The sequence below is a fragment of the Cucumis sativus genome, chromosome 4 (genome assembly GCF_000004075.3).
Source record: "Cucumis sativus cultivar 9930 chromosome 4, Cucumber_9930_V3, whole genome shotgun sequence".
Classification (NCBI taxonomy): domain Eukaryota; kingdom Viridiplantae; phylum Streptophyta; class Magnoliopsida; order Cucurbitales; family Cucurbitaceae; genus Cucumis; species Cucumis sativus.
Window position 1 is genome coordinate 13390100 of NC_026658.2, and position 12086 is coordinate 13402185.

General features: G+C 40.5%; 1 protein-coding gene across 1 annotated transcript; it reads left to right on the plus strand.

The window, feature by feature from the left end:
- Positions 1–883: 883 nt before the first annotated feature.
- On the plus strand, positions 884–2533 carry LOC116403174 (L-galactono-1,4-lactone dehydrogenase, mitochondrial-like). The gene is made up of 2 exons (XM_031883684.1): positions 884–1651; positions 2171–2533. Exons 1-2 carry the CDS (start codon positions 1010–1012, stop codon positions 2423–2425), a joined length of 897 nt encoding a protein of 298 aa, XP_031739544.1. The 5' UTR covers positions 884–1009; the 3' UTR covers positions 2426–2533.
- The last annotated feature ends 9553 nt before the right edge of the window (positions 2534–12086 follow it).

The following is a 12086-nucleotide window of genomic DNA, read 5'->3' on the forward strand; positions in this document are numbered from 1 at the left end:
CTTCTATGCCAAATGAGTTCTCATACATCAATGAGTTCAAGTCCAAACTTCACCATATTTTAGAAGCACAAAACGGAGTTCGATTCATAAGATGCTTTTTAAAAGATAAAATTAATTCATCTTCTCAAAACTTTAGTTTATTATAAAGTGATGGAGTGTTAGAATATGCATTTGAGTGCTCTGACTATCTTGTAGTTACGGTAGTCATAACTTAGTTATTGTTTTTTGTTTTAGTGTTAAAATAATTAGTAGGTCTTGCACGAATTTTAAAATGAATATTGTGTCTTTATGAGTTCTTGTACTATTCCATTGAAGCGATGAAACTATCAAGCAAGTGATTGACGTTTGGTTAGTGACAAAACTTGTTGTAATGTAATTATTTAGAACAATATCTTCTTGTATTTAGTTTCTTTGTAAAAACGTTGGCAACCTTACTCTTATATATAAAAGTTCGTACGTTTATTTTTATACCAATCTTGTGTTAATATAGGATTCGTTGATGATGAAAACCATGTGCATAATAACAAGTTTGAAAAGACGATTCATATACTTTTTACAAGAAAAGAATGTTAGTATGTATTATCTTTTGACATTTTATAGTTATCGTCGATAACCATAATGCTACGAAAACTAACTTATTTTCAATCGATTGATGACAATAATATCACGTCACGATAAACTTTAGAATGACAGTTTATCATTGTTAGTAGTTGTTGATTGTTGACAATCATTTATTGTCATTAGTGGGTTAGTATGAGATTTAGAGGAGTTTTAAGGACACAAGAATAAAGTGTCACAAAATCATTAGATATCAATTGGTGGGGTGGGCTTTTCTCGGTTTTTCTAAATAATTTGTAAAACTAGCCGACGAAAATAACACTAAATTTCCAAATTTGAAGTCATGTCATCTCCCAACTTCGAATTTTGAAGTTCAAACAGCCAAATTGAATTCCTTTGTTGGGCTGGGGAATCCATAAACCCAAGAATCCATCTCAAACCACGCTATCAAATGCTCAACTTTCTCTCTCTCCGCCGATCCATCCATTACTTCCGCCACCGCCGTCTGCAAATCTCACCCACCGCCGCCATTTCCAAACCCCCTTTCAATCCCCCTCGCCCATTTTCCACTGTTTCTCCTTCACCTTCCTCCTCCTCCTTCGATTCCGAGCTTCGTAAGTACCTCGGCTATGGTGCTCTCGTCATTTTCTGCGGCGCCGCCACTTACTACTCCTTCCCTTTTCCCGAAAACGCCAAGCACAAGAAGGCCCAGATCTTCCGATACGCTCCACTGCCTGAGGATCTTCACACTGTGTCCAATTGGAGTGGAACTCATGAGGTTTGGACCAGAGTGTTTCACCAGCCGGAGAATTTGGAGCAGCTTGAGCAAGTGGTGAAACAGGCTAATGAGAAGAAGGCTAGGATTCGGCCTGTTGGCTCCGGGCTTTCGCCTAATGGGATTGGATTATCGAGGATGGGGATGGTGAATTTGGCGTTGATGGATAAAGTTTTGGAAGTAGATAAGGAGAAGAAGAGGGTTAGGGTTCAAGCGGGAATAAGGGTTCAACAGCTTGTGGATGGAATCAAGGAGTATGGGCTTACTTTGCAGAATTTTGCTTCTATCCGGGAGCAGCAGATTGGTGGCATCATTCAGGTGGTTATATGAGCACTTCTATTGATTTCTTGTCTTAAATAGATTGAAAGTGATTTAGATTTGATATGCAAACTTCATTTCTATCTCGATTGGCTTGTATTTTATCTCTTCTAGTGCCAAATTGTCAAGGATATGATATTTAAGGCAGGTCGAGGTTAGTAATAGTATTAGGGGGTTACATTTGAAACAAAATTTATCTCGTTTGAAGGAGAAATGATTACATTGTTACTCCTAATGATATGAAATGAACATTGATTGCGTAGATTGGATATTTCTTTCAGATTTTACTTTGTTTGATTGGAGTCCCTTGTTGTTTTAGTTTGGCTTTTTTGGTTGGTTCGGACTTTATTTTGTATGTCCCTCATACTCTTTTGTTTGTTCGTTATAAACAAAAAAGTAATGACTATTTTAGGTGGCATAACTATTATATGTGGTATACCATGGAAGCTTTTGATTTCAATGTTTATCTTTACTCTTGGTTTTTTTGCTTATGGACACTTTTCACAATTATGCATCTAGGTTGGTGCACATGGTACTGGGGCAAAATTGCCTCCTATTGATGAGCAGGTTATTGCTATGAAATTGGTCACGCCTGCCAAGGGTACTATAGAGATTTCCAAAGATAAAGATCCAGAGCTTTTTCTTCTAGCTCGCTGTGGTCTTGGGGGGCTTGGAGTGGTTGCTGAAGTAACCCTCCAATGTGTTGAGAGACAGGAACTCGTGGAGCACACGTATATTTCAAACATGAAAGACATCAAGAAGAACCACAAGTAATTGTGTACTTTTTGATAGTTAGTTTTATGCAGTTCTATAGTATGTTAGACTTCAGTTTACAACTCATCTTATTTATTTATTATTATTATTATTATTATTTGACAATATTTAGAGGTTAATTGAAATATTATACCTCCCAGTATTCTGATAATCTAAAATTTAAATACTAAATTTGAGTTATTTTGTCGCTAATACATCTATACTCAATTGTAGAGCTCTGAAGAGGTATATGCTCCTATCTTTGATGCTTTTATGACAAGCGTCCCACATCTTAGTGAGAGAATTATGTAAGGTTACCAACCTCAAATATCGAATAAAACAGACTTACCACCTCAAATATCAAATAAAACACACCCACTGGCAAACAGAGACGGTACTCTGGAGTTGTTATTTATATATATATATATATACATGTGCCAACATGTTCACAGATCACGATATCAAGATAATAAAAAGTAAAGGAAAACACAAAGAAACATTCCAGCCTCCCTTTTACAGAAAAAGAGACCCCGACGGCTACAGTAGCCTATTCCCATCACGATGATAAAAGAAAACCTAGCTACCCCTCCCTAACTTTCACTATTTAAAGCTTCCCTAAAATTCCTCCCCCGTGGGCCCTACTATGTATGGATTTTTACTTTTTTACTCCACCTCTCTTCCTTGCTCATTAATAACAGATGCATTCCCTTTTTTTACCCTTTCTCATATACGTGTGAATGATTGGAGGCCTTACAATACCCCTCGGTTCCAGATTCACCTTGTCCTCAAGGTGAAAGGTAGGAAATTGCTGGTTCATCTGATAAACGGCTTCCCAAGTTGCTTCAGTCTCCAACATATCTTTCCACTTCACCAACCATTCATTTCCTCCCAAGTCTCTGTTCCAACGAACCCCAACACAGTTTTCGACCATAGTTGGAGCTCAAACTCTTCAGTTAGCATGGGTTGTTGATGTTGGGCCACTTGCTGGCTCCCTAACTTGAGTTTCAGTTGAGAAATATGGAAAACGTTGTGTATCACGTCCTCTGGTGGAAGTTGCAGTCTATAGGCTACTTCACCTATTTCCTCAATTATCTTGTAGGGACCATAGAACTTAGGAGCTAATTTTTCACTCCTCTTGCATGCTAACGAACGCTGCCGATAGGGCTTGAGTTTCAAGTAAACTTCGTCTCCCACCTTAAATTTGAGTTCTCTTCTCTTTGTATCTGCCATTTTTTTCATTCTATTTTGGGCTATACTCAAATTCTCCTTCAAAGCATTCAGTGCCAAGTCCCTTTCTTTCAACATGGCTTCCACCTCATCGTTCAGTGTCTTCTTACTTCCATAGGAAATTAGTGGAGGCGGTTGTCTTCCATACACTATCTCGAATGGATTGCTTCTCGTAGAGGCATGGAAGGTGGTATTATACCACAACTCAGCCCACAGAATGAACTTATCCCACTTATGGGGTTGTTCATTACAAAAACATCTCAGATATGTTTCTAAGCATTGATTTACTCTTTCGGTCAGCCCATCGGCTTGGGGGTGAAAAGCGGTACTCCTCTTCAATACTGTACCATAGCGGCGAATAATTCCTTCCAAAAATTGTTGATGAAGATCATCTTATCTCTGTAAAAAATGATCGACTTTGGTATGCCATTCTTACTGATGATTCTATCAATGAAAACTTCCGCTACTCTTTTGGCCCTGAATGGATGTTTCAGGGTGATGAAGTAAGAGTACTTGTTGAGTCTATCAACTACCACCATAATTACATTCATTCCTCCTGCTTTGGGCAGCCCCTCAATGAAATCTATGGACCATTCTTCAGGGATTTTCTCCAGAATTGGAATGGGTTGTAGTAGAACCCCTGCCGGTTTAGTTGCCTCGTACTTATTCCTCTGGCAGATCTCACATTGCTCAACATACTTCTTGACATCTGTTTTCATCCCTTTCCAATGTAGTTCCCCGCTCATCCTCTTATATGTTCTTAGAAATCCGGAGTGGCCTCCTAGAACTGAGTTATGAAACGTATGCAATAAGTTCGGTATCAAGGATGACTGTTTCGACAACACTATTTGGTTTTTATACCACAATTTGTCATTCTCCCAACGATATTTGCCCGTCTCATCCTTCCTTTGTTTCAGCCTCTCTATAATTCTCTTAAGTTCATCATCTTGCTGTACTTCTTCATTGACTATCTCCATATTCACAATCCCAGTAGTAGTCATAACCTTAAGTTCCATTGGTTATTCTAGTCGAGACAGTGCATCGGCAGCCTTGTTCTGAAGTCGGGGTTGATAAAGAATCTCGAAGTCATATCCTAATAGTTTAGTCAGGCACTTTTTGAAATTGAGGTTGAACCTCTCTCTGTTCTAAAAGGAATTTTAAAGCCTTTTGGTCGGATATGATGGTAAACTTCTTCCCCAAGAGGTAATGTCTCCATTTCTGTACAGAGAGCACCACTGCCATTAGTTCCCGCTCATATACTAACTTAGTTTGTGCCTTTGGAGATAGTTTTTGACTAAAGAATGCGATAGGGTGCCTGTTCTGAGATAACACAGCTCCCAATCCTACTCCCGATGCATCTGTTTCCAATATAAGGGCAGGTTCCAATCAGGAAGTGCTAAAACGGGTATTGTTGTCATTGCTATCTTCAACTTATTGAAAGCAATTGTGGCCTCTTCATTCCATAAAAAGGAATTCTTTTGTAGCAACTTAGTGAGAGGAGCTGCTATTTCCCCATATCCTTTTACAAATCTTCTATAATAACCGGTTAGCCCCAAGAATCCCCTCAATCCAGTGAGATTCCTCGCTTGTGGCCAATTAACCATATCTTGTATTTTCTCTTCATCGGCTTCTACACCCCTTCTGGAAATTAAGTGGCCTAAGTACTGGATTTGGGAATGAGCTATAACACACCTTCTTTTATTGACAAACAGTTGATGATCCCTCAATACCGCGAACACCATGCCTAAGTGCTTCTCATGTTCAGTGATATCCGAACTTACACCAGTGTATCATAAAAAAAAAAAACCAATACACAGCGTCTCAAGAAAGGTTTAAATACCTGGTTCATTAATGACTGGAAGGTTGCAGGGGCGTTCGTGAGGCCAAAGGGCATGACTAAGAATTCATAATGGCCTTCATGAGTTCTGAAAACTGTCTTCTCTACCTCTTCCTCCTTCATCCTTATTTGGTGATAACCGGACTTCAAATCCAGCTTTGAGAAAACTGTAGCTCCATGCAACTCGTCTAACAATTCTTCTATAACAGGAATAGGGAATTTGTCAGCTGTAGTGACTTGGCTGAGCTTTCGGTAGTCTACACAAAATCTCCACCCTCCACCTTTTTTATTCACCAATAAAACTGGGCTAGAATAGGGGCTGTGGCTCTGCCTTGTTACTCCTGCTTGGAGCATCTCCACCACTAATTTTTCATTTTCTTCCTTTTGTACGTGACCATACTTGTAAGGTCTCACGGTAATTGGTTTTTGCCCAGGCATCATTAAAATTCGGTGATCTACTTCTCTTTTAGGAGGTATCCCTCTTGGATTTTCGAAAATTGTTGGAATTCTTTCCTTTTTTTCTAGGCTTTTTCCTTGTTAGAATCCTAGAATAATTATGGAAAGATTATGGGAATGTATTCCTTATTTTCCTAAATCTTTTCCTTTTTTATTCCATTGTGTACTCTATTTATTCTCCCATGTACCTATTGTTTTATTCATTAGAAAATAATAACAACAAACAATCGTGGTTTTTCTCCCGGTACTCGGGTTTCCACGTAAATTGGTGTGAACTCGTTGTCTCTCTTTTCAATATGGTATCAGAGCGGGACAATGAAAACACCCTAGAAACCCAAAAAAACCAAACCAGTGATGAAAATCAAACAGAAGGGACAGCCATCAATTTTAGTGTTGCCGTAGCTGCTGCCATCGATGCTCGGATGAGTGCTGCCATGGACGAATTATTGAACCGGCTACAGAAAACGTCCGAAAATAATTTTTCGTCATTACCGCAGTCGTCCGCGCCGTCACCGGACCACCACGCGCCGCCGCCGGACCACCACGTGCCTGGTTTTCTTCCTCAGACGGCGCCGACCATCCCATCTGTCCAACCCTTTTCTTCGTCCGCGGCCTATATTGCTCCCCATGCCCCGATTTATGTTCTGCCATCTAATTCCAATCGACTACCACCGCTTCTGCCGTCAAATCTGTATGGCCAGCCACCCAATGATCCTAGCTACCATCCCGATGTTAAAAACTCTCAAATTCACTCAACATTTGAGGTTGGTGAATCTTGGGCATATTCCAACCGTAACGTGCAAGCTTCCTCGGGAATAGTTCATCAACAATTGGAAGGGCTTCGACAACAGATAACAATCTATACACGCTGAGAAAGCAAATTCATGAATGCAAGCAAGGAACCATGGATGTCACATCCTTTTTCAATAAGCTTTCTCTTATATGGCAAGAAATGGACCTATGCAGAGAACTAGTCTGGCGTGATCCCACTGATGGTGTACAGTACTCGAGAATTGAAGAGAATGACAGGATTTATGACTTTCTTGCTGGTCTTAATCCTAAGTTTGATGTAGTTCGAGGGCGTATACTAGGTCAAAGACCGATTCCCTCCCTGATGGAAGTTTGCTCTGAAATCCGCCTCGAGGAAGATCGCACAAGTGCTATGAATATTTCCGCAACCCCTACTATTGACTCTGCTGCTTTTAGTGCAAGATCTTCTAACAGTAGCAGTGACAAGCATAATGGAAAACCAATTCCTGTCTGCGAGCATTGCAAAAAACAATGACATACCAAAGAACAATGTTGGAAGTTACATGGTCGTCCCCCAGGAAGTAAGAAACGCCCTTCCAACGACAAACAGAACACAGGGCGGGCGTATGTGAGTGAGTCTGCTGAACCTCCTCAACAAACCGATCCACACAAAAACCAAACTGATCTCAGTCTTGCCACTTTAGGTGCCATTGTCCAATCAGGTATACCTCACTCCTTCGGTCTTGTTAGTATTGATGGGAAGAACCCCTGGATTCTGGATTCTGGTGCCACAGATCATTTGACTGGGTCCTCTGAACATTTTGTATCGTACATTCCTTGTGCTGGGAACGAGACAATTAGAATTGCAGATGGCTCCTTGGCCCCCATTGCTGGAAAGGGGAAGATTTCTCCTTGTGCAGGGCTCTCCTTACATAATGTTTTGCATGTGCCCAAACTATCTTATAATTTGCTTTCGATAAGCAAGATCACTCATGAGTTAAACTCCAAAGCAATATTCTTACCTGATTCTGTCTCTTTTCAGGACTTGAGCTCGGGGAGGATGATTGGCACTGCCCGGCATAGTAGGGGACTCTACCTCCTTGATGACGATACCTCTTCTAGTAGCATTCCTAGGACTAGTCTCTTATCTTCCTATTTCACTACTTCTGAACAAGATTGTATGTTGTGGCATTTTCGTTTAGGCCACCCTAATTTTCAATATATGAAACATTTATTTCCACATCTCTTCTCTAAAGTTGAGATGACTACCTTATCTTGTGATGTGTGTATTCAGGCCAAACAACATCGAGTCTCTTTCCCCTCACAACCATACAAACCAACCCAACCCTTCACTCTTGTTTATAGTGATGTCTGGGGACCATCCAAGATAACAACCTCATCTGGAAAACGGTGGTTCGTAACCTTCATTGATGATCATACCCGTCTTACCTGGGTCTACCTTATCACTGATAAATCTGAGGTTTCCTCTATGTTTCAAAATTTCTATCACACCATTGAAACACAATTCCATAAAAAAATTGCTATTCTTCGGAGTGATAATGGTCGGGAATTCCAAAACCATAACCTTAGTGAATTTCTTGCTTCCAAGGGGATTGTTCATCAAAACTCGTGCGCCTACACTCCTCAACAAAATGGAGTGGCCGAGCGAAAAAACCGTCACCTTCTGGAAGTAGCCCGTTCCCTTATGCTTTCTACTTCCCTTCCTTCATACTTGTGGGGAGATGCTATTCTTACAGCAGCTCATTTAATCAATAGAATGCCTTCTCGTATTCTTCATCTTCAAACTCCCTTAGATTGTCTTAAGGAGTCCTACCCATCGACTCGTCATGTTTCTGAGGTTCCTCTTCGTGCGTTTGGGTGTACCGCTTATGTCCATAATTTTGGCCCTAATCAAACCAAATTTACCCCTCGGGCTCAAGCATGTGTGTTTGTTGGGTATCCCCCTCACCAGCGTGGTTATAAATGCTTTCACCCACCATCCAGAAAATACTTTGTCACTATGGATGTTACTTTCTGTGAGGATCGACCCTACTTTCCCGTTAGCCATCTTCGGGGGGAGAGTGTGAGTGAAGAGTCTAACAACACCTTTGAATTCATCGAACCCACTCCTAGTATCGTGTCTAACATCATTCCTCATTCCATAGTCCTACCCACAAACCAAGTCCCCTGGAAAACGTACTACAGGAGGAATCACAAAAAGGAAGTCGGTTCCCCTACTAGTCAGCCGCCGGCTCCAGTCCAAGACTCTGAACCTCCTCGAGATCAAGGTATGAAAAACCCTACTGAACCCTGTACTAAGAATATGATAAGTGAGAATGACAGGTCTAATGTTGCTGTTCTTGAAAACGTGGAAGAAAAGGACAGTGGTGATGAGATTGAGGTCAAAATAGAAACCCGTAATAATGAAGCGGAACAGGGTCATACAGGAAAATCCGATGAGTATGATTCCTCTCTTGACATTCCCATTGCTCTGAGAAAAGGCACCAGGTCTTGTACTAAACACCCTATTTGCAATTATGTTTCCTACGATAATCTCTCTCCTCAGTTCAGAGCTTTTACAGCAAGTCTTGACTCTACCATAATACCAAAAGATATCTACACTGCTTTAAAGTGTCCTGAATGGAAGAATGCTGTCATGGAAGAGATGAAAGCTCTTGAAAAGAATAGTACTTGGGACGTTTGTACTCTACCTAAGGGACACAAAACTGTGGGATGCAAATGGGTGTTCTCTCTCAAATACAAAGCTGATGGTACTCTTGACAGACACAAGGCAAGGTTAGTTGCGAAGGGATTTACTCAAACCTACGGTATTGACTATTCAGAAACTTTTTCTCCAGTTGCTAAGTTGAATACTATTAGAGTTCTGTTATCTGTTGCCGTGAACAAAGATTGGCCTCTATATCAGCTGGATGTTAAGAATGCCTTTTTGAATGGAGACCTCGTAGAGGAAGTCTACATGAGCCCTCTGCCTGGATTTGAAGCCCAGTTTGGTCAGCATGTGTGTAAACTCCAGAAATCTATATATGGTCTGAAACAGTCTCCCAGAGCATGGTTTGACAGATTCACTACCTTTGTCAAGTCCCAAGGGTACAGGCAGGGACACTCTGATCATACTTTATTTACAAAGGTTTCCAAAACAGGAAAGATTGCTGTTCTAATAGTTTATGTGGATGACATTGTTTTGACTGGAGATGATCAGGCAGAAATCAGTCAACTAAAGCAGAGAATGGGCGATGAGTTTGAAATCAAGGATTTGGGAAATTTGAAATATTTCCTTGGAATGGAGGTGGCCAGATCTAAAGAAGGTATCTCCGTATCTAAAATACATCCTTGATTTGTTAACCGAGACAGGTATGTTAGGATGTCGTCCCACTGACACTCCTATTGAATTCAACTGCAAACTAGGAAACTCTGATGATCAAGTTCCAGTTGATAAAGAACAGTATCAACGCCTGGTGGGTAAATTAATTTACTTATCCCATACTCGTCCTGATATTTCCTTTGCTGTGAGTGTTGTCAGCCAGTTTATGCAGACCCCTAATGAGGAACACATGAAAGCTGTCAACAGAATCTTGAGATACTTAAAATCAACACCTGGTAAAGGGTTGATGTTTAGAAAAACAGACAGAAAGACCATTGAGGCATACACTGACTCGGATTGGGCAGTATCTGTTGTTGACAGAAAATCTACCTCTGGTTATTGTACCTTTGTTTGGGGCAATCTTGTAACTTGGAGGAGTAAGAAGCAAAGTGTTGTGGCCAGGAGCAGCGTTGAGGCTGAATACAGAGCTATGAGTTTAGGAATATGTGAGGAAATTTGGCTTCAGAAAGTTTTGACAGATCTTCATCAGGAATGTGAGACACCATTGAAGCTTTTCTGTGATAATAAAGCCGCTATTAGTATTGCTAACAACCCTGTTCAACATGATAGAACTAAACATGTTGAGATTGATCGACATTTTATCAAAGAAAAACTTGACAGTGGGAGCATATGCCTTCGAGTCAACAGGTTGCTGATGTTCTTACCAAAGGGCTTCTCAGACCAAACTTCGACTTTTGCGTTAGCAAGTTGGGCCTCATTGATATTTATGTCCCAACTTGAGGGGGAGTGTTGGAGTTCTTTCCTTTTTTTCTAGGCTTTTTCCTTGTTAGAATCCTAGAATAATTATGGAAAGATTATGGGAATGTATTCCTTATTTTCCTAAATCTTTTCATTTTTTATTCCATTGTGTACTCTATTTATTCTCCTATGTACCTATTGTTTTATTCATTAGAAAATAATAACAACAAACAATCGTGGTTTTTCTCCCGGTACTCGGGTTTCCACGTAAATTGGTGTGAACTCGTTGTCTCTCTTTTCAATAAAAATATCTGTGTATTGTTGTAGCAAAAACCTTATCATAGGAGTATCTTCATTGGCCCCTTAATTTCTTGATCTTCTCCCATGTCTTCATTCATTTCCATGTCATAGCTTTGTAGTCCTAAGAGGAAACATTGATCTTCCTTTTCCCATGTCTTCTCAATGGTTCTCAAAGAACATTATGATCTCACTAGGGACGGATCCCTCTTAAGAGTAACCTGCCTTGTTCCTACCCAAAATTTCATAATTAGGGAAGGCCAATTGATCTTCATAGTTTCAATGGTACCTAGCCACTGCATCCCTAAAACTACATCCACATTTCCCAATTCAATGGCTAAGAAGTCGGTTACAATGGTGAGCCCCTTCAGTTTCAGCTCAACCTTTCTACACACTCCTCTTCCTCTACACTTCGCGCCATTACCAATTGTTACTCCAAGTTGCATTCCCTCCTCCACGGTTATCTGTTGCTCCTCCACTATTTTGGTGTGTAAAAAATTGTGGGTGGCCCCAATCTCGATAAGTATTACCACTTCCTTCCCCCTTATCTCCCCTACGAGCTTCATCGTTCCTCTGTTTGTCAACCCATTGATTGCTCTCTATTCTATCTTTGTTCTTTCTGTGAGGTTCAGCTGTTTCAACTCCACCACCTCATCTGAATTCTCTTCCGTTTGGTCCTCTTCTTCGACACTCTCTTCTTCATTCATGATGAATAACATTAATTCCCTCTTTTCCTTCGTTTTGCATCTATGTACGGGTGAGTATCTCTCATTACATTTAAAGCATAATCCCTTATCGAGCCTGGCTCTAAATTCTGTATCAGACAATCGTTTCATTGGAGGTTCATTCATTTGGTAATTCCCCTTTGTCAGTATGGTTACCTGTTTCAGTGGGAAGTCTATTTTTTTTAACATTCCTTTTTCCACTCCTTCCTGACCTTTGCTGGTCTGTCCTTCTCCTTTCTTTTGTTCTCTCCCTCTCCAATCTGCCTTAGATAATTTTGAGGCTATCTTCCGATCATTGACTAGCTGTGC

What these genes read in the sequence shown, in the direction of transcription:
- LOC116403174 (XM_031883684.1), top strand. Translation starts at nt 1,010, where the DNA reads ATGCTCAACTTTCTCTCTCTCCGCCGATCCATCCATTACTTCCGCCAC. An exon ending in AGATTGGTGGCATCATTCAG is followed by an intron (nt 1,652 to 2,170) that starts GTGGTTATATGA and finishes TTATGCATCTAG; the next exon opens with GTTGGTGCACATGGTACTGG.